This window comes from Ostreococcus lucimarinus, chromosome 5 (genome assembly GCF_000092065.1).
Source record: "Ostreococcus lucimarinus CCE9901 chromosome 5, complete sequence".
In the NCBI taxonomy this organism is placed as follows: domain Eukaryota; kingdom Viridiplantae; phylum Chlorophyta; class Mamiellophyceae; order Mamiellales; family Bathycoccaceae; genus Ostreococcus; species Ostreococcus sp. 'lucimarinus'.
Genome location: NC_009359.1, coordinates 377777 through 400563, shown reverse-complemented (window position 1 = coordinate 400563; position 22787 = coordinate 377777). Strand labels below are relative to the sequence as shown.

Genomic DNA, 22787 nt, shown 5'->3' with positions numbered 1-22787 from the left:
GGAATCGCGCGAAGAAAGTGTCCGAGGCCGCAAGCATTTGATAGAGGAAGAACTTCAAGTTTGCCGTGCGAAAATCCGTGACTTGATGACAAGCGACCGTCACACACTTCACTACAATTCCAATCAGGGTGTGCCGGACGTTGAACGAACGTTGATCGAGCGGAGAACCGGATTGACGTTCGCGCACTTAACTTCGCGAATGCAAAACTTTGCGCTCAAGACGCGCATGCTTGAGTATTTGGACACCATAGAAAAGTTACGGAAGGATGAAGTTGAGTCTCAAGTGCAGCTCAAGTCAAAAGAGGAGTTACAAAGCCGCGACAACGAGCGAAACGCCGCGTTGATCGATGAGTTACGTAAGGAAATCGCGACTCTTCGAGATGCGTCGGAGAAACTCGACGCTGATCACTCGGCGGCTCAACAGGCGCACAGCGCGCACGTCATCAAGTCGAATACTATCATTGCGCAACTGCGACAGCAGATCTCCGACGGTGAGGCTGCGCTCCAAGAGTTGAAACACTCCAGCACTGAGGCATTCAAATCCGCACAAGCGTCGATGGAGAGTCAGAAGCAAGCCGCTGCGGACTCTTTGGGGTTGCTCGAATCGTCACTAAAGAGTAAAGATGCAGAAATCCTCGAATTGAAAACGGATCACGCGTCGTACATTCGTGACCTTCGTAGCCGAGACGAGAAGATCGATAGTCTTAGCGATCAAATCACGGGCATTGAACGCGAACTCGAGTCGAGAACAGCCGAGTTATCCGACCGTCGCGCCGCGCTCGGTGTTGCAAAATGGCGCGCGTCCATTCGCGGAACAAGCCTCAAGAACGCGTACGACGCTCTACTCGTAAAGCTCACTAACACAGAGACTGAATTGAAGACTGTCTGCGAGCTTCGTGAGAAGGATCAGCGACGAGTTCAAGCGCTTGAGAACGAAATTGCCAAAAAATATCCGGTACGTGCAACCGATGGCGAGACAGCCGCGGTGCCGTCGATGAGCGAGGCGGATCAATTGAAAATGGCTCAGCTTGAGAAGCAGTGTAAGCAGTTGCGTGCGAAGAATGAAGAAGATGTCGCCAAGTACAGACGACTTCTGCGCGAAAAGGACAAGGAATTCACATTGGTGAAGCAGAACGAGGCCGCTAAGCTGCGTGAAGCCTACAACATCATCAACACGCAATCCGTGGATCTGAGCAGGCTCGATATTAAGAGCAAGCAGCTTGAAGTTGCGGTATCCGAATCCACCAAGTCGACTTTGATGGCCGAGCAGCACAAGGTCTCAGTTACCAAATCGATTCGTGAGGTTACGCAGCGCTGCCAGATTCTTGAAGAGAAGCACATCAAGATTCAACATGTCGAATCGATGCGGCCAGTGGAGACGCGCGCCGCTGATGTGAGCGCGCAGCAGCTTCAGGCTCAAATCGCCGAACTCAGACTTCAGCTTGATTTTAAGACGAGTGAGAGCGACGCCAGGGATAGACAACTTCGCGGAAGTCACGCAGCGAACGTCAAGGAATGGCAGCAAAAGGTTGAATTTTTGCAGAATGATTTGCTTAACATGACGGCATCGCGCGACAGTGCTAAGTCTGAATTACTGGCACTTGCTGACGAATTGAGCGTTCTCAAGCATCAGTACAACGTCAATGCAGAATTCTCGGCGACCAGAGAGCGAGACATGGCTCAAGCGAACGACACGTTGCGTAGTTCACTGGATTCAGCCGTGAAAGGTACAGAATCGATCAACAGAAGATATTTGTCTCTGCAAGACAAAGCCGAAGCAACAAACGCCGAACTCACGAAGCGCAATGATGAACTGCGAGCGATTATTGCGAAGCTCAGGGGAGATCACGCGGAATGCTTGGATGTTCGAGACAAGCGCATTGTGACCCTCGAAGGAATGTTGCAGGAGTATCAATCCTCATTGCACGAAACAAAGACGAGGTATTCCCGCGACCTCGAGGGCGAAGTTGCACGCCTTCAAAGCAGGCTGACCTCGGAACAGGCTGCGCACGCTTCAGCGATCGCGAACGGAAGGAGTGAACGGGCAAGATTGCGATGGGCCGCGATGTATAGCAAATCACGAATCATTCAAAAGCACGCCAGATTTTACGCTGTTTCAAAGGACTTCTCCAGATCCATGAAGGAGGAATATAGGCAGCACGCTGCCGCGGCGACGGCAACGATACGGTCCCTTGACAAGACGATCAAAAGGCTTGAAAAGGACCTCAGCGATATGATGGCAAGTAAAGAATCGCTGGCGGAAAGTGTTGTCGAGTTAGAAAAGCGTCTTGCAGAAGGCGACAGCGAGCATCGATCGAAGCTGGCCACGCTTCGTTGGTCTCACTTTGCGCGCTTCCTTACATTCAAGGCTCGGCATAATCGATTCTTCCAGAATTCGAAACAGTTTGCGGCAGCATTGAAGAACGAAGTCCGTGAGAGTGACAAGACGATCAAAAGGCTTGAAAAGGACCTCAGCGATATGATGGCAAGTAAAGAATCGCTGGCGGAAAGTGTTGTCGAGTTAGAAAAGCGTCTTGCAGAAGGCGACAGCGAGCATCGATCGAAGCTGGCCACGCTTCGTTGGTCTCACTTTGCGCGCTTCCTTACATTCAAGGCTCGGCATAATCGATTCTTCCAGAATTCGAAACAGTTTGCGGCAGCATTGAAGAACGAAGTCCGTGAGAGTGACGCATTCAAATTCAATAATGAACTTGCGTTGGCCGCCCGCGATAATCGTATTCAAGCGCTTGAAAAGATGGTGAGTGAGTATCAGGAATCTCTGCACGAAACAAAAACGCGGTATTCCCGTGAACTTGAAGGCGAAATTTCAACTTTGCGAGAGCGTATCGATGTCTTGCAGAGTGAACTCGCGACGAGCCGCTGGACTGCATTGTGCTCGCTCCTTCGCACGCGTAAGCGACACCTTCGATTCCTGAATACTTCAAAGGACTTTGCCAAGTCAATGAAGACTGAATATCGGCTTCACGCCGAGGGCACGACAAAAACAGTTCGCTCGCTTGGTGACACAATAGCAGCGCTAAAGAAGGAGCTCGCTGATATGGTAAGCAAGAACAAGTCGCTCGAAGGTACTATAGCAAAGTCGAAGACGGACCTGAAGGAAATGCATAAGCAATCCAAGCAATTTGAGACGCAAATCGAACAGATGCAAGGCGAAATGTTCCAGACCGACGGCGCTATGAAGGCGCGCGACGAGCGCATTGGGGTGCTCGAAGGTATGGTCGAAAGTTATCAGAACTCGTTACACGAAACGAAGACGGCATATTCTCGCTCCCTCGAGCAGGAAATCAAAGACATCCGAGACGCGTGGAAAGCGGAAGCGGAAGCTCACGTAGCCTCGAAGAGGGATCGTGTCCGTATTCGCTGGTCGATGTTGGCCAACGAGCTTCGTCTAAGAAATCGTGGCATCCGATTTACGCACACAGCTCGCGACTTTGTCAAGTCGATGAGGACTGAATACCGTCTTCACGCGGAGGCATCGACAAAGACGGTTCGTTCGCTCGGTGACACGGTTGCGGCGCTAAAGAATGACCTGGAAGGAAGTAAAAAGAGCAAATCAAAGGTTGACGAAGAGCTCAAGATGTTGCGAAAGCGACGCGATGACAATTTGAACGTCATGAAGAAGCAGTTTGAAGAAGCGGAAAAGAATCGGGCCTCAATTGAAAAGCAAAGCGAGCGAACGATCAACTCTCTGAACGACGAAATTCGTAATCTTAAGAAGCAACTCGAAAATGAAGTCGCAAAGAATCTGGGGATAAAGAAGGCGTCGGAAGCTCGAATTGAGGAGCTTCAACAGCTCATCGCCTCCTTGGAGGATGGCATGAAAGAACTCCAGTCGAGCGCGGAATCAACAAAAGCGCGACTCTCCTCAGAAGAGTCGCGATTGAGATCGGAGTGCGCGACGCTCCGTAACCGCCTCGACGAAACGAGTTCACTTTATGCCGGGCTCCAGGAGACATCATCCGCGAAGCTCGCGGCGGCAAGATGGAGACTACTCCTTACGAATGTCAAACAGCGAGATCGTCATGACAGGTTCTTCGATACCTCAAAGGACTTCACTCGTGGCATGAGAGCTGATCATAAACTCTACGTAGAGTTCACTCAGCGCACGATTACGTCGTTGAATGAATCCAACGCCAAACTGAAGCAACGCGCTGACGACGCCGCGAAGAAGGAAGAAGCGCATCAAGACGAAATCACTACGTTAAAGGGTAAGATGGCTTCGGATGAGTCGCAAGCGCGGATGAAAGTCAAAGATTTGGAGGAGAAACTCTCCGAGAGTGGTAAACTCGCGAAGCAACTGAACAGGGATCTCGACACGCTGGACAAGGATTCGAAAAAGCGGTATGACGAAGCTGTGAAGGTTTCCAGAAGAGAAGCGGATGCCTTGCGAGAAACGATACGTGATCTCGAGAAAAAACTCGACAATGCCAATAGGTCAGCTCGAAAGACGGATGAAAAGAACAAGTCCGAGGTTGAAAAATTGCGCGCGAAATTTGAATCGTTGAAGAAGAAGGACGTCGATCAGCGCCGTATTACTGAATTGGAAGCGCTCGTCAAGCGCCTCGAAGCTTCCATCGACGAGCACGAAAAACTTCTCACTGCTGCGCGTCACACGCACAAGGATGAAATTGAGGAGAAGGAAGCCCGTATCAATGAACTTGAGCTCGAACGCCAGCGTCTGGAGACCGCTATAAGTGAATATGAAACTTCACTTGAGTCAGCGAGGAGCTCATCCTCCGGTCAAGTCTCGCGCTTGCACGGCGAGCTCAGAATTCTTCGCGAGCAGCTCGACGAATCCAACACGACGCGCGCAAAGGCGCTCGTGCAAGCCAAGTCAGAGCGCGCAGCTTTGCATTGGTCCTGGATGTGCCGCGTCTTGCGCGCACGAAGGTTGCACCAGCGTCATGTCGCACTCGTAAAATCGTTTACGTCCGCCGAGCTCGTCGAGGCACGCAGCTGGGCGGCGACGTCCGACAAGACGATTCGCTCGCTCAATGACCAGATGCTTGAAGTGAAAGCGAAGCTGAAGGCGCTCGAAGATCTCGACGAGACTGTACGCGTGCGCGACGCACGCGTCGCCGAGCTTGAACTCTTGCTTCAAGAGGCACAGTCCTCGATGGATTCCACGAAATCCACCGCTTCTTCGGAGTTGCAGCGTCTTCAGGACGAAAAGGCGAACCTTGTTGCGCAATTGGACGACCTCCAGAATCAACTCAAGCTTGACGCGGAAAAGGCGAAGAGTCGAGCCCAAAGCATGAAATCCGACTATGACAAGCAAATCGAAGATCTTCGCACACGCGCACGTATAGACGCAGATGAAAGTGCTGCGCGCGAGCACCAAGCGCAGGTTGATTTCAAAAATCAGCTCGATGACTTGGCGGAGCGATTGAAGAATAAGTCAAAGTCCGATGCAACGTTTGAACACGCTCGTTTCCTGCAGATGAAGGAAGAGTACGAGAAGCAGCTCGAGGATTTACGCAAGCGCATGAAAGCTGATGCTGACAGCGCTGAAGCACGCGCGCAGCAATCGCAAGCGGATTTCGAGCAACAACTGGCTGATCTCGCTGAAGTTCACAAGAAGGATTCTGCGGTTGTCAAGTTCCGTCAAGCGAGTGCTATGGGACTTCGTGACAAACGCATTCACGAACTCGAGGCTCTGTTACTTGAATCACAGAACGATTGGGAGGCGTTGAAGTCTACTTCTACCGGGGACGTCATCACTTTACGCCGCGAGCTCGCCGAGTCGCGAAGCCAAATTGAAACTCTCCAAGCACAATGGAGCGCGGATGAAGAAGCAAAGCGAGTCGCGCGAATCATTGAACTCGAAAAAGATGTCAATGGTTATAAAATTGCTTTGCAAGCGGCGAAGGGTGAAAACAGTCGAGCGGCTGATGATATAACCGCGCTTCAGAAGTCTGTTAGCGATCTGAAGGAGTTACTGAAAGTTTCCTCCGAAGAAAAGTTGACGTTGGCGAGCACAATTGAGACGCTGCGGGCCGAGTTGGAAGGGTTATCATTGAAGACCAGCGCGGCTTCAAATGACGGTGATGCTCTCCGCTCGCAACTTGCAGCCGCTGAAAAGGCTCTCGTAGACGCGGAAGCGCGTGCTTTGTCTCAACGAACGTCGTTGCGCTGGTCCTGGATGTGCCGCGTCTTGCGCGCACGAAGGTTGCACCAGCGTCATGTCGCACTCGTAAAATCGTTTACGTCCGCCGAGCTCGTCGAGGCACGCAGCTGGGCGGCGACGTCCGACAAGACGATTCGCTCGCTCAATGACCAGATGCTTGAAGTGAAAGCGAAGCTGAAGGCGCTCGAAGATCTCGACGAGACTGTACGCGTGCGCGACGCACGCGTCGCCGAGCTTGAACTCTTGCTTCAAGAGGCACAGTCCTCGATGGATTCCACGAAATCCACCGCTTCTTCGGAGTTGCAGCGTCTTCAGGACGAAAAGGCGAACCTTGTTGCGCAATTGGACGACCTCCAGAATCAACTCAAGCTTGACGCGGAAAAGGCGAAGAGTCGAGCCCAAAGCATGAAATCCGACTATGACAAGCAAATCGAAGATCTTCGCACACGCGCACGTATAGACGCAGATGAAAGTGCTGCGCGCGAGCACCAAGCGCAGGTTGATTTCAAAAATCAGCTCGATGACTTGGCGGAGCGATTGAAGAATAAGTCAAAGTCCGATGCAACGTTTGAACACGCTCGTTTCCTGCAGATGAAGGAAGAGTACGAGAAGCAGCTCGAGGATTTACGCAAGCGCATGAAAGCTGATGCTGACAGCGCTGAAGCACGCGCGCAGCAATCGCAAGCGGATTTCGAGCAACAACTGCGCGCGGCGGCGGATGAAGCGGCTGAACGCGAACTTGAAGCGCAGGCGAACTTTAAGACTTTACTCGAAAGTCTGTCTGCTCGGCACAAGGCGAAAGCAGCATCGGATGCTGAAGATTCTGAATCTCGATACCAACTTATGGTGGCGAACTTCGAGCAGCAACTTGGAGAATTGAGAGAGCGCATGCGCGCTGAAGCCGCTGACGCTGCGAAACGCGCCGAGCAAGCGCACGCCGACTTTGAGCAGCAAATTGCCGATCTCGTGCAAATTCAGAAGAAGGAACTCACTGTGCTCAAGTTCCGTCACGCTAGTACTTTGGGACTTCGCGATTCAAGAGTTGAGGAGCTCGAAAGGCTATTACTGGAGCATGAAACAGAGTTGGAGAAGTCGAAGTCTTCGATGTCGGGAGACGCCATTACTACGCGTCGCGAGTTGTCTGAGTTGCGAATGCAGTACGAGGACTTCAAGGCTCAGTCTGCTGTAGACGCAGAAGATGCTGCTCGCGTCGCTCAGCGGCTTGAGCAGGAGTTGGATGTTTTACGAAAGAGATGTGTCTCATTGGAGAGAACGCACGATGATGCAATGATGCACACGAAATCAGAACGTGCCGCGCTTCGTTGGCGCACGACGTGCCGCATCTTGCAAGTGAAGGAAGGCCATCGACGTTTCCTTAATATTGCTCTCGGCCACAGCAAGGCGACATTGCGAGAACTCGTTGCGCACAGAAACACCGCCCAGATCACCATTCATTCGTTACAGGATAAGCTCGACGGCATGCAGAAGCGCCTCGCCGGTGCCACTGAATCTGAAGCGTCCTCAGAGGCGCGAGAGCGCACGTTGCAGGAGGAGATTATTAATCTCAAGTTGAAGATCTCACAGCTCGAAAAGGAAAAGATCCGAGTTTCGTACGAGATGACAAAGTCTCAAGCTATCATCGGGCAGCGAGATGAGACGATTTCTGATTTGGAGAAGATGCTTCTCACTGGTGGCGAGCAAAGCGTTGGCCTAGCTGCCGCTCAGGAAAAGATTAAGCGACTCGAGCGAGATTTCAACGATCTGCAATCTCGAGCGATGGCCGACGCAGCGTCTGCAGCGAAGCGACTTGCAGATATGGAGGGCAAGCAATATGGCCTTAACAAGTCCGAACGCGCACAATTACGCTGGGCGGCGTTGTTACGATGCACGATTCGTGATGTTCGTAACAAGAGACTTTTGTCTCTGGCTTCTTCTTTCGCAGGGTCGCTCAAAACGGAATTAAAGGTGCACGGTGAAGTTGCGACAAGAACAATTCAGTCTTTGCAAGCAGATTTGGACGAGCTGAGAAAGCAAGTGCCTGCGTCGGCAAATGCTGCCGCTCAGGAAAAGATTAAGCGACTCGAGCGAGATTTCAACGATCTGCAATCTCGAGCGATGGCCGACGCAGCGTCTGCAGCGAAGCGACTTGCAGATATGGAGGGCAAGCAATATGGCCTTAACAAGTCCGAACGCGCACAATTACGCTGGGCGGCGTTGTTACGATGCACGATTCGTGATGTTCGTAACAAGAGACTTTTGTCTCTGGCTTCTTCTTTCGCAGGGTCGCTCAAAACGGAATTAAAGGTGCACGGTGAAGTTGCGACAAGAACAATTCATACTTTGCAAGCAGATTTGGACGAGCTGAGAAAGCAAGTGCCTGCGTCGGCAAATGCCGATGAGGAACGAAAGATGTTGGAGACGAAACTTGCCGCTTTGCAAGAAAAGCTCGCCGAGCTGAAAGCGAAACAGTCGATCATCCCCTCGTTGCAGTCTGAGCTGGACGCGCTCAAAGCGAAATCCGCCGAGCATGTTTCGGAAAAAGAACTTTTGGAGAAAGAGCTTGATTTGCTGCGTCGACAGTTGAGTGATGCCGAACGCGTCAAGGGGAAAAATACAGGTGTGAACGATGAACTCGTGAAAACGCTGCGACAGCGCATCTCAGAGCTCGAGCAAGAAATCATCTCGATCGAGCGCAAACATGCCGCGGCAGTTGAAAAGATCATTTCCGATCACAGTTTCGCCATAGGTAAAGAAATCAAGGATCGCGAAAACGCGGCGCGGGATTATGCGAGAATCATCGAAGATCTCGAGGGCGATCTTGTTGAAATGACGGATTCGCGTGACGTCGCTGTTTCTGACATGATGAAACTCCGTCTTAGATTGGACGAGCTCGAGCGAGGTGCGAAGGATAAATCTCAAGCATCATCAAGCAACGACCCCGATCTTCTGCGAGAGATTCACGTGCTCAGAACGAAGGTTGAACATCTTGAAACAGAACTCGTAACGGAGCGCACCAAGCGAGAACGTGAAGTCCACGCGCTACGCGAGAAGCTGTCCTCGCGAGAACGTGAGGCAACTGCCGCGATGACTGCGACGAATGTTGCTTCAGAGGAAACTATGCGCGTGAAGAAAGAACTGCATTTAAAGATCACCTCGCAAACCACGCTCATTGAGCGTCTTGAGTTGCAGGTGAAGGAACTCAAGGCTGAGTACGAGAGCACTCAGAATGAGCTCGGCGCTGAAGCCGAACGAGTGAGCTCAAAGAGTGCCGACCTCATCAGCGCAGGCAAGAAGCTGAACGACGAAAATGTATCTCTCAAGGAGGAACTCGACGAGGCTCTCGCCGAGCTCGAACGTTTGCGTGTCGCCAAGGACTTTATCACGAAGGAGTTCAACTTCTTCCAGATTGAAGCCAGACAAAATGCTGACTTGATTCAGCGGAAGCTCGAACGTACACAAGAACAGTTAAACGACGCCGAAGTTGAATTGGCTAAGCTTCGCGCGCAAGTCCAAGAATACGCGGCCGAGCAAGAAGAACTTATGTTTGAAAGTCAGCGCATCCAAAAGGCGAGCGACGCGAAGATTACGAAGTTGCGCAGCGAGCTTTCGAATGTGCGAATTGAGTACGAAGAAGACTTGCGTGGCAAGCTGGCTGCACTCAAAGAGCGAATCAGTGATCTCGAAGATGAATTGAGCGATGAACGCGAGAAGTCTGTAAAGGCTATTGCGGCCGCGAAGCTCGAAGCCGCTGGTGCGACAGGCGATTCGGCTGCAACTCGGGCTAAAATTCACGACCTTGAAATCGAACTCGCGTCCACGCGAGAAGAAGTCACCACGTTGGAAGACGAGATCAAGTCAAGCCAAGAGGCCGTCGAGTACGCCGAGAACTGGGCTAGAATGAATGACAAACGCGCTCAAGGCGCTGAAGAGTTCCTAATCACACTCAAGGTGGAGATCGCGGAGCTTAAGAGGGCATTGGTGCTTGCGAAATCACAGCCGCATGACGACGGCACCGCAGAACTGCAGAAGCTTCTCGATGAGTGTCACGAAACCTGTAAATCTCAGCTGGCGGAGCTAAACGAGTTGAGATCGGAACGGGACAAGCTCATGGCTAGACCCGAGCCAAAGATGGCAGATCCGAACGTCGGTTCGACCACGGTGAACTTTGACTTGGGCGACGAGCCAACGTTCGAGATGCCGGAAATTCCAAAGCGACCCGAGCCGGAGCCAGTAGAACCGATTCGAAGCGCGCCTTCACCTACATCCAAACCCACCGTCGTGTACGACGTGGAAGAATCGATGGAGCGCAGGTATGGCTCGCGCGTCGAGATCGCCACGACCTACGACACAGAAGTTGAAGATGAACCGAGTGAAGACGGCGAGCAGGAAGAAGAACCTGGTTACCTTGAAGAGACGGAAGAGATTCTTGAAATCGTCGAGTATGACTCTGACGGCAACGAAATAATCGTCGAGAGCCGTGCGCTTGCACCCGGAGAATCCGTCGACGAGAGCGTCCTCGATGATGAACCTGAGAAAGAGCCCGAACAGCCCGTCGCTCGCCGATCTGGTTTGTGGGGCCGCTTCGGTGGCGCTGTCGACGACATCATGGAATAGTATCGCGATAAGACGAACGCGGCGCGCACTTTAGCACGCCAACTGCTGTAATTATACAAACTCTTTATTGAATAAAGTTCGTTCGCCCTTCACCGACGAGCACGACCCCTAAGAAGTTCAACCGCACACTCACGCGCGCGCACTCGATGGACTGGTGCCTCATCGAGAGCGATCCCGGGGTCTTCGGCGAGCTGGTCCATCGAATCGGCGCGCGTGGCGTCGCATTCACAGAACTCTACTCGCTAGACGTTGATGAACTTCGTCGTAACGAACCAATCTACGGACTCATATTTTTGTTCAAGTGGCGCGGCGGTCACAGCTCGAGCGCAGTTGAGGTCGATGAAAACCCACCGCAAGATTTGTTCTTCGCGTCGCAAGTGATTCACAACGCGTGCGCCACGCAAGCGGTGCTTAGCGTGTTGTTGAACGCCGAACAAGAAGTTGAGTTGGGCGAGACGCTCCAAACGCTAAGGGAGTTCACCCTCGACTTCGATGCTGAAACGAAAGGGATGAGTATCTCCAACTCGGACATCATTCGCGACGCACATAACTCGTTCGCGCGTCCAGAACCAATCGTCTTGCAGTCTAGGCCTGCGCAAGAGGACGACGACGTGTTTCACTTTGTTGCCTACGTACCAAGAGGCGGTTCCGTCTTCGAACTCGATGGTTTGCAGAGAGGGCCGATCAATCACGGAAGCTTTGGCGACGGGCATTGGTTAGACGTAGCGGTTCCGGCGATTCAACGGAAGATCGCGTCATTCGCGTCGAATGAGATCAAGTTTAATCTCATGGCTGTTACGAAGGATCCTAGAATCGCAATTTCACAGCGACTCGAGGAACTACGGTCGTCGAGCACTGGCGCCGCGGATGAGATCGCGCATTTGCAGCGCGAATTAGAAGTCGAAGAGGCTAAAGTGGCTGAATGGAGGAACGATAATATACGACGTAGGCACAATTATATCCCGTTGGTCTTCGCACTCCTGAAGGAAGTTGCCGCCGCGAAGAAATTGACAGAAGCGCTGGAACAGGCAAAGAAACGCGCGGAAGCGCAGAAATAGTGTCGGAAATAACGTTAGGATGATCGGGACGTGTTCCGGAGTGGTTAGCTAGAAAATCAAGGTTTGAAAATTAGATGAGCAGTTTACTTGTTGGCTGCCACCTATATTTGGCCAACGCGAACCTCACAAGCCGATGCGGACTCGAGATGCGACAAACGATCGTAGGCGCATTTTCCCAACCCTCACAATTGACCCAGTCGCTAAACCGGGCGGCGAAGGATGTCGTATGCCTTCTACGGCTCCTCGCCGCGTGGACGCGTTGACCGAACTTCCACCGAGAAGACTTGCCACTGCGACCGTGACTCAAACTCGTTTACGTTCGCACGCGCTCGCAAACGCCAGAGTGACCGACGACAAATATGGAACTTGCAATGGTTGTTTCGGCGTGGTCCAGCAGACATCGTCGTACGAAACGGCCATGACCCCTAAGTTCACACCAACCATACCACCGCTCAGCGCGCGCTCGAGTCGACGACACGGCGCGGGCGCCACCGGCCGGCCTGGCACGGCGAGGCGAAAATACCAATCCCAACAGACACCGGAAACTCATAGGTCCAGGCATGGAGACTCGATCGGAATGTCGATCGTAGAAGCGATGCAGAAGTTTTGGAAGCGGCTTCGAGTGATGGACCGAAACGATATTTTGCGTTACAAACATGTGTGGTACGTGCCGACTCTAGAACATCTCTCAGACGACACGCAAACGCTATCGCACGGTTCCGGTGCTAGCAGTGGTGACGAGGACGATGCCTTTCGCATCAGGAAGGGCGAGCACGTGGCGTTTCGATTTGAAATGTTCAATTCACTCGGCGCGGGAAATTTCGGTCAAGTTGTGCGTTGCTTTGACCATAAATATAAGCGCGAAGTGGCACTTAAACTGATTTCTCCTGACGAAACATTTGCGAGTCAAGCTCGCGTGGAAGTTTCGGTGCTCAAACGTGTCGAAGGTGGTTCGAGTCGCGTAGTGAAGATGTTCGAGCATTTAAAGTTTCGCGGTCGATTGTGCGTTGTGTTTGAGCTGCTTCACATCAACTTGTACGAGTTCTTGGAAGCCCGCGCGTTCGCGAAGTTAGATATTCAACACGTCCGCCATATCGCTCGGCAAATGGTGGATGCGCTCGTGTACCTCAAACACATGCAAGTGGTGCACTGTGACATCAAACCCGAAAACATTTTGCTAGAACATCCTGGCTCGTTCGATGTCAAACTCATCGACTTCGGAAGCGCGTGTTTTCAGGGAAAACAAGTGTATACGTACATTCAGAGCCGATTCTACCGCGCTCCGGAAGTCATGCTCGGAATCGATTACGGCCATCCCATTGACGTATGGAGCTTGGCGTGCGTTCTCGCCGAGCTTGCCACTGGCAAAACTTTATTTGTGGGCGACGATGAGGCACGCCAGTTAAGCGCGATCACCTCGCGGATTGGGCCTCCTCCACGCCGCATTCTTAGCTCGGCAGCACACTCCGATCGCCGAGTCGACTTTCATGTGTGCGAGTCGTCGTTTGCGAGAAGTCGACGAGACGACAAACGTAGCGATCGGACATCCTCAAAGCACAAGCCGCGAAGCAAGCGCACGAAAGTCATCGATATCGACGACGATCGGTTCAACGCATTTCTACTACGAGCGCTGCACTGGAATCCGTCTCGACGGTTGACGCCCGACGCCGCTCGGCGGCATAGTTTCCTGCAAAAACGTCAAGCCGTCGTTGGTGAGGCCGCAGTCGACGACGCGGTGCGCACCGGGCGCGAGCTTCAAACCACGAGATGACGTCAGCAGTGACTTGTAACGCGTTTTATCGTGCTCCGGCGAGCAATGCGACGCCCTGCGCGCGCCTCCGCTCGCCGTCCCGTTCGGTGGATAAGACGTGTCGTCGCCATCTTTTCCGCTCGACGCGCGCACGTCGGGGCGCTCTAGCGCCTTCCGCGAGCGTGGACGACGACCTGTCCGTAGCGTCGTCCGACGATCGGCTCATCGTCGCCATCACGGGCGCAACCGGGTTCGTGGGTAGCAAGCTAGTGGAGACGCTCCTCGAGCGGGGCGCCGAAGTGCGAGTGCTCACGCGAGACGTCAACCGCGCTCGCGCGAAGCTTTCTCCACAAAATCTCCCAAAGGGCGACGTCGCGTTTGTGTCTCCGGATAAGTGGCGACGCGGGTTGCTCGGCGCGACGCACGTGGTGAATTTAGCTGGCGAACCAATCAGCACGCGCTGGGACCCGAAGGTGAAGGGTGAAATCATGGCGTCCCGAGTGAAAACCACCAAGGCGGTCGTCGAACACGTGAATTCGATCACAAACGACGCCAAGAGACCTAAGGTATTGGTGAACGCTTCGGCGATCGGGTACTACGGGACGAGTGAGACAGATACGTACGACGAAGCGAGCGGGCCAGGCGCGGACTATTTAAGTCAAGTCTGCCAGGCGTGGGAACAAACCGCGAGTGGGGTTGAAGATTGTAGAGTGGTGCTGCTGCGATTAGGGATTGTGCTCGATCGAGATGGTGGGGCGCTCGGGAAGATGGTGCCGACTTTCCAAGCGTTCATGGGCGGGCCCTTGGGCGACGGTCAGCAGTGGTTTAGTTGGATTCATAGAGACGACGCGGTGGGGATCATAATGGAGAGCTTGACAAACGTAAAACTTGAAGGTCCGGTGAATTGCGTCGCGCCAACGCCCGTCCGCATGCGAGAGATGTGCGAATCCCTCGGCGAGACCTTAGGGAAACCGAGTTGGTTGCCGGTGCCAGATTTCGCGTTGCGCGCAGTTCTCGGCGAAGGATCGACTCTAGTTCTTCAAGGGCAGAGAATCCAACCCAAAACCGCGCTTGATGTGGGTTATAAGTTCAAGTACGAGAGGATCGACCAAGCGCTGAAGCAGATTCTTCGCCGTTGATTTCGCGCGCGCACAAGCGTTTCGTTGCTGATTTTTAATTCTATTCATCGCGCCGCTAGCGTCGCTTCGTAACCTCGCCACCTCCGCCGCCATCTCTTCACTTAACAGCCTTGACGGCCACGAAACACTTATCCTTTGCTATAACTTCAACATCGCGAAACCCAGCGTCTTGAATCATCCGGCACACCGCGCGTTCGTCGAAAAATGGCGTGTTCGGCGTTCGCGAGTACTCCTCCTCAACCGTCGTCGGCTTCAGCAGGACGACAGTCGATACCAGTATCTCCCCCGTCGGTTTTAAAACTCGATACATTTCGCGAAAAGCCGACTCGGGAACGCCACGGCTGTTCAAATCGCCCCAACAATGCGCCCCCGCGCTCGAATGCAAGACGTCGAATGCGCCATCGGCGAACGGCAAATCGCACGCGTCCGCCACCACCACCGTCGCGCGCTCGCCGCACGCCTCGCGCGCCAGTGTCACCATCTCTCGAGAAAAATCTAAACCAACCACGCGCTCCCACTTCCCCGAGCGCGCCGAATGGCGCGCCAAGAGGTCGAGTATCAGCCCCGGTCCGCACGACACGTCCAGCATCGCGCCGCCGTCCCGCAGCGTCCCGAGCGCGAGCGACGCCTCGGCGGCGGCTCCCGGGTACCCGAGCGCCCTGAACAGCTGTCGATACCCGCGCCAGTACGCGCGCGCGAAGACGGCCGTCGTGAACAGCGACGCGGCGCGGCTCGACGCGCTTCCGGCGCCATCGCGTCGAAAGTCGAGCGCGCGCTCGAGCGGGCGCGCCCAGGGCTCGAGGTCGACGCCGAGCGACGCCGCGCGCGGAACCGCGCGACCGGCGCGACGCCGCGCGCGGAACCGCGCGACCGGCGCCGGCGCCGCGCGCGCGCGCGCGACGCCGCGCGACATTCTGAGGTACCGCACATCGCGGCGAATGGCGACGACGTCGACGCGGTGCGGCGCGACGATCCGCGCGCGCGCGACTTCGAGAGTCGCGCGCGCGTCGAGCGGTGCGGCGACGGCGCGGCGGCGCGCGCGCGCGGCGCGGGGCGCGGTGACGGCGTTCGACGCCGCGGGTTGGCTTCGAACGCGAACGGTGACGCGAACGGTGACGCGCGAGGCGCTGGCGCGCGATGATGGCGCGTACGACGACGACGTGCGAGAGGAGTCGTTGGCGGAGTACGCCGCGCGCGCGATGCGGGCGTGGATGGCGCAGCAGCCGGAGAATTTGAGCTTCGTGACGCCGCTGTTGCGGTGGCCGACCGCGCCGCTGACGTCTGGGAAGACGTGGCGAGCGATCGCGTCGAACGCGGTGGCGGTGATTTTGGGGATGACGGCGCTGACGCTATTTTTAGGGTTTACGGACATGGGGTTGGTGGCGATGAAGACGGCGGTGGCGGCGAAATTCGGCGTTGGCGCGGCGGCGGGGTGACGCGCGAATCAAAGGTGGAGGAACTAGAATGGGATTAGTATTAAAATTTCTCAATGAATGGTGTAGTATCAACGTCAACGCCGTAAAAGTAATTCATCTATTTGCGAACCTTGGCCTTGCGCTCGCGCGCTTCGCGATCCGCCTTGTCGCTCAAGTGCTTCTTGTACATTCTGATATCCGTTTTCCAATCGCGCACCGTTTTGTTCTCGCACACCCAAATCTTGTCCGCGACCTGGTCGATGAGACGGAAATCGTGCGACACGAGCACCAGCCCACCGTTGTATCGCTTGATGGCTTCTGCGAGCGCATCGATCGCTTCCAAATCCAAGTGATTCGTCGGCTCATCGAGAAGCAACAAGTTCGGACGCTGCATGCAAATCATGGCAAACACGAGACGGGACTGTTGACCTTCCGACAACTCGCCAATTTTCTGCGTTTGCATGCGCCCGCTGACGCCGTAGCGCCCCAAGTATGCACGCCACTCTTCCATCTCACGCTTGAATTTGAGGTTATTGGGATATTCAGCCATGAAAAATTCCAGCGGGGTCATCGCCTTGTTAAGCACATCGACTGAGTGCTGATGATACTTACCGATGCTCAGACCCGGGTGTCTATCGACCGTACCCACACTCGGCGAAAGTTCGCCAGTCATGAGCTTTAAAAGAGTGGATTTACCGGCACCATTCGGGCCCACCAACGCAATACGACTGTCGCAATCGACGCCGAGCTCCAACCCTTCGTACAAGTAGTCCTCCTTCTTACCATTGTACGAGAACGACACGTTCGCGAACGGAAGCACGGGAGGCGGAACTTTTTGACACTCGGGGAAGTCGAACTTGAAATCGTGCTCTTTGGCGACCGGCGGTGTGAGACCTGCGGCCATCATCTTGTCGATAATTTTTTGCTTCGATTCGGCTTGTTTGCGCATGTTCGAGTACGTACCACACGAGCGGATGAATTCTTGCAAGTGCGCGATGTCAGCTTGCTCCTTTTCGTACTTCTTTTGCTGCACGATGTTGTTCTCGTTCACGGTTTTCTGGAATGTATCGTAGTTACCGGTGTAGTATGTAAGCTTTTGCTGCGTCAACCAAATGATGTGCGTACAGACGCCATTCAAGAAATCTTGCGAGTGAGAAACGATTATGAGACACTTTTTGTACTGTCCCAAGTAGTGTTCGAGCCACACGCACGCTTCGAGATCCAAGTGATTCGTTGGCTCGTCCAACAGCAAAAGAGTGGGCTGGGCAAACAACGCCTTGGCAAGCGCGACACGCATCCGCCAGCCGCCAGACATGTCCGCCGTTGGGCGATGAATCATGGTTTGGGAGAAACCGAGAGAGTGCAAAAGCTCAGATGCACGCGCTTCGAACGTAGTAGGATCGATCTCTTCTAGTCGGTCGTAAATAAGCTCCAAACGTTCGTCATCTGGGCCGGTAGTTTCGAGAATGTGCAGTTCAAACTTGTTAAGACGTTCCATCTCAGCTTGAACTTCATCGATGACGGTTTGAATCGCCGATCGTTCGCTCGGAAGAGCTTCTTCACGCAAGTGATACAAATCAATGTGATCCGGGATTGGGACTTCTCGGCGAGCCAAGCACTCGAGAAAGTTTGTTTTACCGCAGCCATTCTGACCGAGTAAACCGTATCTTCTTCCGATTGTGATTTCGATGTCGCAGTCTTTGATGAGCTCGCGACCACCCATACCCATGGAGAAGTTGATAATCTTGATATCACGTGCGGTGGGACGAGACGCCAACACACCAGTAGACATGCGTTTCATCGATGTTCCAGTCTCTTCGAGCTCAACGTTGCCAAGGGCTGCCTCGATGGTCGTCACGTCGTCATTTTCGTCGTCACCCTTCTTCTTCTTCTTCTTCGCCGCTCGTGCGGCTTCCCGTTCGGCCTTCTTTGCCGCCTTAGCGGCGTCTTTTCGCTCCCTTTCCTCCGCCATATCGGCAAGATGTTTCGTTCGCTCAGCTTCTTCGGCTGCACGCTTCGCCGCAATCATTTCACCGAGCTTCTTCGGATCCATCTCGCCGTCGCCCAACGCCTCGTCCGGGATCTCAACCGCGGGCTTGAATAGCTCTTCCTCTTTGTCCTTTCTCGTCGTCTTTTGCACGAGCTTGATGCCCTCCTCTTCCATAGCCTTGAGTTCGGCTTCTCGACGAGCCTTCTTTTCGTTGATATCCGGTTGTTCCGCCGATTCCACTGCTGCGGCTTCGTCTTGACCACCGTCGCCACCCGGAGCGACAGCGTCTGGAGTCCAGCCCTCGGGCGGTTCGAAGTTGTCTTCTTCCTCTTCAAGATCAGCGAAGTCGTCGGTCTCATCTGGCAACATCTCTATGTTGTAAAGATCACCCAAGTTCTTCGCGCGAGCAAGGTTTTCAGCAGCTTCTTCAGCGGCTTTGCGCTCTGCCTCGTCGTCCGCCTCTCTGCGCGCCTTCATCAATCGAGCAATTTCGTCATCTCCGGCGCTCGCACCGGCATCGACCGCCGCCTCGACTCCACCCTGCTGTTGTTCAATAATCTCACGCCCCGTGAGCAAGTTGTTCTTGATGCGCTCCTCCCTCGAAGCCTCCACAGTGGCTTTGATCTTGTCGACGCGCTCTTTCTTCCACTCCAAATACACATCCAGCGTCATCGGCGTCGTGTTCTTCCCGCTCTTCTTCAGCGCGATCAGTTTCTCGCGTAGAATGTCTTGGTCGGTCTTTCTCGCGCGAGCTTCTTCGAGCAATCTCTCGCGAAGCTCGCTCTTGAACACGAAACCCGGCGGCAGCTTATGCTTGTACTTGCAGTCCGCACCGCCCGGGCAGTGCCAAAACCATCCATAAAGCTTCTTCTCAACCGCATCCAAGAAATGCTTACACACGATCGTCGTTTCATTGTTTGTGTTCGCTTCCTGCCCGTGCTTTCGCGCGATGACAGCTTCGAGCTTTTTCTGATCCCACATCTCGATGGAGTCCTCGCTCGGCAACTCGAACGCGCTTCGCTTCTGCTGCCGCGTCGCGATATCCAACTGGTGCGAGTACTTGCACTTATCCGCCGTCTTCGCGCAGCAACCGTGCTTGAAAAACTCGCAAAGCACCGTCTTCGGGTCCACTCCTGGCTGTAATTCCGGTTGTTTCACGTCTATGCCCTTCGTTCGCAACAAAAACTCTTGCTGCTCCTTGGCCTTCTTCTTCGCCGCCCTGAGCGTCGCTTTCCCGAGTTCCGTCGTCGGGTCATTCATGTCCCGCAACCGTTGCATGGCAACTTCATGCTTACGATTCATCGCCGCTCCTTTCGTCATCCCGAACGTCGCGTCTTTGTTCGCGAGATCCTTGATCTTTCGCGCGTCGGCGGCTTGCTCTTTTTTGACGTCTTCGTGAGACATCCCTTGCTTCTTCGCGCGCAGGCGGTTCTCTTGCGCCGGAGTCTTACCCATGGCGACTAACTCGGTGACCTTTCGCGCGGTTCACTCTTTGGCTCGTGAGAGGTCGCGCGCGGACGTCTGAGAACGCGCGGTGGCGGCGAAGGGTTTGGACCCTTTCGCGACTGCGGATAGCACGCTCGCTAGGCATACGCGGCAAAGGGGAGTTACTTCGCGTGGTACATAAATATAACATAAAATACTAAGCGGTTCTACAATAATGCAATACTGAGTAACAAGTGTCAAGCCGCACTGTGGATTGCTGACACATTTAACGGGAACAGAGCTAGACTGGGCTCGAGCGGAGAGGTGGCTTCTCGCCGAGAGCGTTCCTCTACCAAGACGTCTGGAATTCGCGCCGTTGGGTTACTTGGACGGACATTGACGGTATAGGCTGGACTTTGAGAGCTTACGATCCACGCAATTTGCTTCCCGTCGTCCCCATCGATGTCGACTTCGCCGTCCGCGTCGTCGGCGTGCTCAGACGTCTGTTTCTTCGATTCCTTTTGCCGGCGCAATCGCGCGGTCAACGAAGCCATTGCCTCGAGTCCCGGATTGCCCATGACGAATTCATGTAGTGCCATCTCTTCCGGGCATCTGGTTGGTAGCTGTCTTTTGTTGCGATTTGGCCGTCGCACGAAACGCTCTTGCACGGCGGTAACCTGCGAGGCGAGTTCGCTCAGTGGGTCAGATTCGACATCCACGTGACCAGAACGACCGATCGTATCTAACCCCTCAGTCTCCATCATCTTCCGCATCGCCTCATGCAGCGCATAACCCTTGTGGTCGGTATCGAAAGCGTATCCAGGATCCTTAAAGTTGCCCAGTCGCCCGCTGGAATCGTAGCGCGCGCCCGTCGACGCTATCTCCGCCTTGGCGGACTGCTGCGAGGCGGGTTTTCCGATTCGCGCCCGTGCGTTCGCCTCTGCTTCTAGCACCAACAAATCTCTCGCACGTCGACACGCTTCAAGTCGCTTCATTCTATGATGTAATATGTTTTCCTCGGCGGCGTTTCTCGCCGACCGCTCGAGCTGCTTAATCATAGTGTTCAGTTTTCGCATCTTTCGATACGGCCATCGCATGATGCCGAACGCGCGACACGTTGACTTGAGCACCGTCACGCACACATCCAGCTGTTTCCGCGTCGACCCATTCGCGCGTCAGTCTCTCGAAACTCGTCGCGCGCCGCGCCGCGATCCTCCGGAAATCTAATCTCGCCCGCACCTCTTTCGCCGCTTGCGCGATCGGCAGCGCGAACCTCGAGCTCACGTCGATCAGCGCGATGATCTTCGTCCCCGTCGCCGATTTCACCGCCGTGTGCACGTCGCTCAGCGGATCGATCGCGTGCGTCGCGCCGCGCGCGTCGTTCGGCATCCGAATCGGGAGCCCGGTGTTCGTCGTCGTCTCCACCGCCGACATCCGTCGCGCGCGGCCGTCGTTCGGCCCTCGTCGCGTGCGCGCGAAGACGATGTCGTTGTCCTCGCGTCGCGCGGGCCTCGTCGGCGGTCAAACCCGGCGCGAGCGGCGCGCGTCCGCGCGCGCGCGTGTGGGGGCGCGGTCGCCTATGACCGCGCAGTATCGCGCGGTTTTCGCGTCGCGCCCGGGACGGGACGTCGCGCCGACATGTCGTCATCGGTTCGTCCGCGCTTCTCGTCTGGAGTTAAAAATGTATGTGAAATATCACGTCTTTATATTACGATTCCTATTCGCTTATTTTGAGTAATTAACACCTCGATCGATGGGTCGTGACTCGTCGAGACACGGGACGCGTCGCGACGCGCGACGCGCGACGCCCGCACGACGCGACGCGCGCGACGAACGACCGCGACGCGCGCGCGATGGGCGACGGCGACGCGATCGTCGCGCGCGTGCACGTCGACGCGCGACGGCGCGCGCGGTCGACGGCGACGAACGACGCCATCGAGGCGGCGGTTCGAACGTTCGTGCTCGAGCGCAAGGCGTGCGTGGACGACGCGCGCGCGGGCGCGCTCGTGGACGGGGACGAGAGCGATTGGAAGTGCGAGGCGGGGGCGTTTTTGCGCGCGCAGTGCGATAAGGTGTGGGTGTCGGACGTGGAGTGGCTGGACGGGGACGAGGGGAAGGGGCGCGGGACGCGACGGTTGTTGGCGTGGCAGTGCGCGCTGACGACGCGCGCGTACGGGCTGTGCGAGGACGGGCCGGGGGAGGAGATCGGGGAAGGAGACGAGATCGCGACGTACACGGAGTGGAGCCTGCCGTGTGTGGATTTTGAGGGCGCGTGGGAGTCTTTGATTTTCGACGACGACGAGGTGAAGACGCGACTGCTGCGGTACGCGACGGCGGCGCTGTTGTTCGGTGAACGCGGCGTGGACGCGCAGCTCATCTCGTGGAATCGCGTGGTGTTGTTGCATGGACCGCCGGGGACGGGGAAGACGACGATGTGTAAGGCGTTGGCGCAGCGGTTGTCCATCAGGTTTAATCATATATACTCGAGCAGCGTGTTGGTGGAGGTGAACGCGCATTCGCTCTTCAGTCGTTGGTTTAGCGAGAGCGGAAAGTTGGTGAGTAAACTGTTCGGTAAGATACAAGAGTTATTAGAAGACGAAGATTCTTTGGTTTTCGTGCTCGTCGATGAAGTCGAAAGTCTGGCTGCGGCGAGAAAGAGTGCGGCGAACGGTTCGGAACCCAGCGACGCGATTCGCGTCGTCAACGCTCTGCTCACGCAGCTTGACGCGCTGAAGTCTAGACCGAACGCCATCGTGCTAACGACGAGCAACATCACCGAAGCGATCGATCTAGCGTTTGTCGATCGCGCGGATATCAAATGCTACATCGGCCCGCCCGGCATGCGAGCGAGGTACGAGATTTTGCGCTCCTGCGTGCTTGAGCTCATTCGTCGCGATTTGGTGCAGGGCGCTGAGCCGATGGAATTCGACGATGGTGTCGCGAAAGGTTGCCCGGTGTCGCTGACTTTGCGCGAAGCTGCCGAAGCTTGCGACGGACTGAGCGGTCGCGCTCTCAGAAAGCTCCCGTTTTTGGCGTACAGCACCGTCGGTTCGACCGGAAGATGTTCGGTCGAAGCGTATTTGCGCGCCTTGGTCGCGCAAAGCGCAGCGGAAATAGCAGATAGACACCGCCTCGATACCTCGACGACGGCCGCGGCGTGATGCTTAGCATATACAATTGTTTGCAACATGATGATTCAAAATGTGACTACTGATGATACTATTTCGATTTCGATCGTTTGCCGAACA

At 55.0% G+C, this 22787-nt stretch overlaps 9 protein-coding genes across 9 annotated transcripts; 5 read left to right on the top strand and 4 right to left on the bottom strand.

The window, feature by feature from the left end:
- Window positions 1–10908: 10908 nt before the first annotated feature.
- Window positions 10909–11820, top strand: OSTLU_12545 (predicted protein; the record flags this gene model as incomplete). Its single annotated transcript, XM_001417968.1, has 1 exon — window positions 10909–11820. The coding sequence occupies one exon, from the start codon at window positions 10909–10911 to the stop codon at window positions 11818–11820; it is 912 nt and encodes a 303-aa protein (XP_001418005.1).
- A 577-nt stretch (window positions 11821–12397) lies between these two features.
- On the top strand, window positions 12398–13591 carry OSTLU_38674 (predicted protein; the record flags this gene model as incomplete). The annotated part of the gene is made up of 1 exon (XM_001417967.1): window positions 12398–13591. One exon carries the CDS (start codon window positions 12398–12400, stop codon window positions 13589–13591), a length of 1194 nt encoding a protein of 397 aa, XP_001418004.1.
- On the top strand, window positions 13588–14709 carry OSTLU_38921 (predicted protein; the record flags this gene model as incomplete). The annotated part of the gene is made up of 1 exon (XM_001417966.1): window positions 13588–14709. The coding sequence occupies one exon, from the start codon at window positions 13588–13590 to the stop codon at window positions 14707–14709; it is 1122 nt and encodes a 373-aa protein (XP_001418003.1).
- A 97-nt stretch (window positions 14710–14806) lies between these two features.
- Window positions 14807–15298, bottom strand: OSTLU_31705 (predicted protein; the record flags this gene model as incomplete). The annotated part of the gene is made up of 1 exon (XM_001417720.1): window positions 14807–15298. The coding sequence occupies one exon, from the start codon at window positions 15296–15298 to the stop codon at window positions 14807–14809; it is 492 nt and encodes a 163-aa protein (XP_001417757.1).
- A 622-nt stretch (window positions 15299–15920) lies between these two features.
- Window positions 15921–16145, top strand: OSTLU_31704 (predicted protein; the record flags this gene model as incomplete). The annotated part of the gene is made up of 1 exon (XM_001417965.1): window positions 15921–16145. The coding sequence occupies one exon, from the start codon at window positions 15921–15923 to the stop codon at window positions 16143–16145; it is 225 nt and encodes a 74-aa protein (XP_001418002.1).
- Window positions 16146–16242: 97 nt separating this feature from the next.
- Window positions 16243–17916, bottom strand: OSTLU_12543 (predicted protein; the record flags this gene model as incomplete). Its single annotated transcript, XM_001417719.1, has 1 exon — window positions 16243–17916. The coding sequence occupies one exon, from the start codon at window positions 17914–17916 to the stop codon at window positions 16243–16245; it is 1674 nt and encodes a 557-aa protein (XP_001417756.1).
- A 750-nt stretch (window positions 17917–18666) lies between these two features.
- Window positions 18667–19518, bottom strand: OSTLU_38590 (predicted protein; the record flags this gene model as incomplete). Its single annotated transcript, XM_001417718.1, has 1 exon — window positions 18667–19518. A coding segment is annotated over one exon (852 nt), but the record flags the coding sequence as incomplete, so codon positions are not given.
- A 278-nt stretch (window positions 19519–19796) lies between these two features.
- Window positions 19797–20973, bottom strand: OSTLU_31702 (predicted protein; the record flags this gene model as incomplete). Its single annotated transcript, XM_001417717.1, has 2 exons — window positions 19797–20687; window positions 20779–20973. 2 exons carry the CDS (start codon window positions 20971–20973, stop codon window positions 19797–19799), a joined length of 1086 nt encoding a protein of 361 aa, XP_001417754.1.
- A 701-nt stretch (window positions 20974–21674) lies between these two features.
- On the top strand, window positions 21675–22586 carry OSTLU_3211 (predicted protein; the record flags this gene model as incomplete). The annotated part of the gene is made up of 1 exon (XM_001417964.1): window positions 21675–22586. A coding segment is annotated over one exon (912 nt), but the record flags the coding sequence as incomplete, so codon positions are not given.
- Between the last annotated feature and the right edge of the window lie 201 nt (window positions 22587–22787).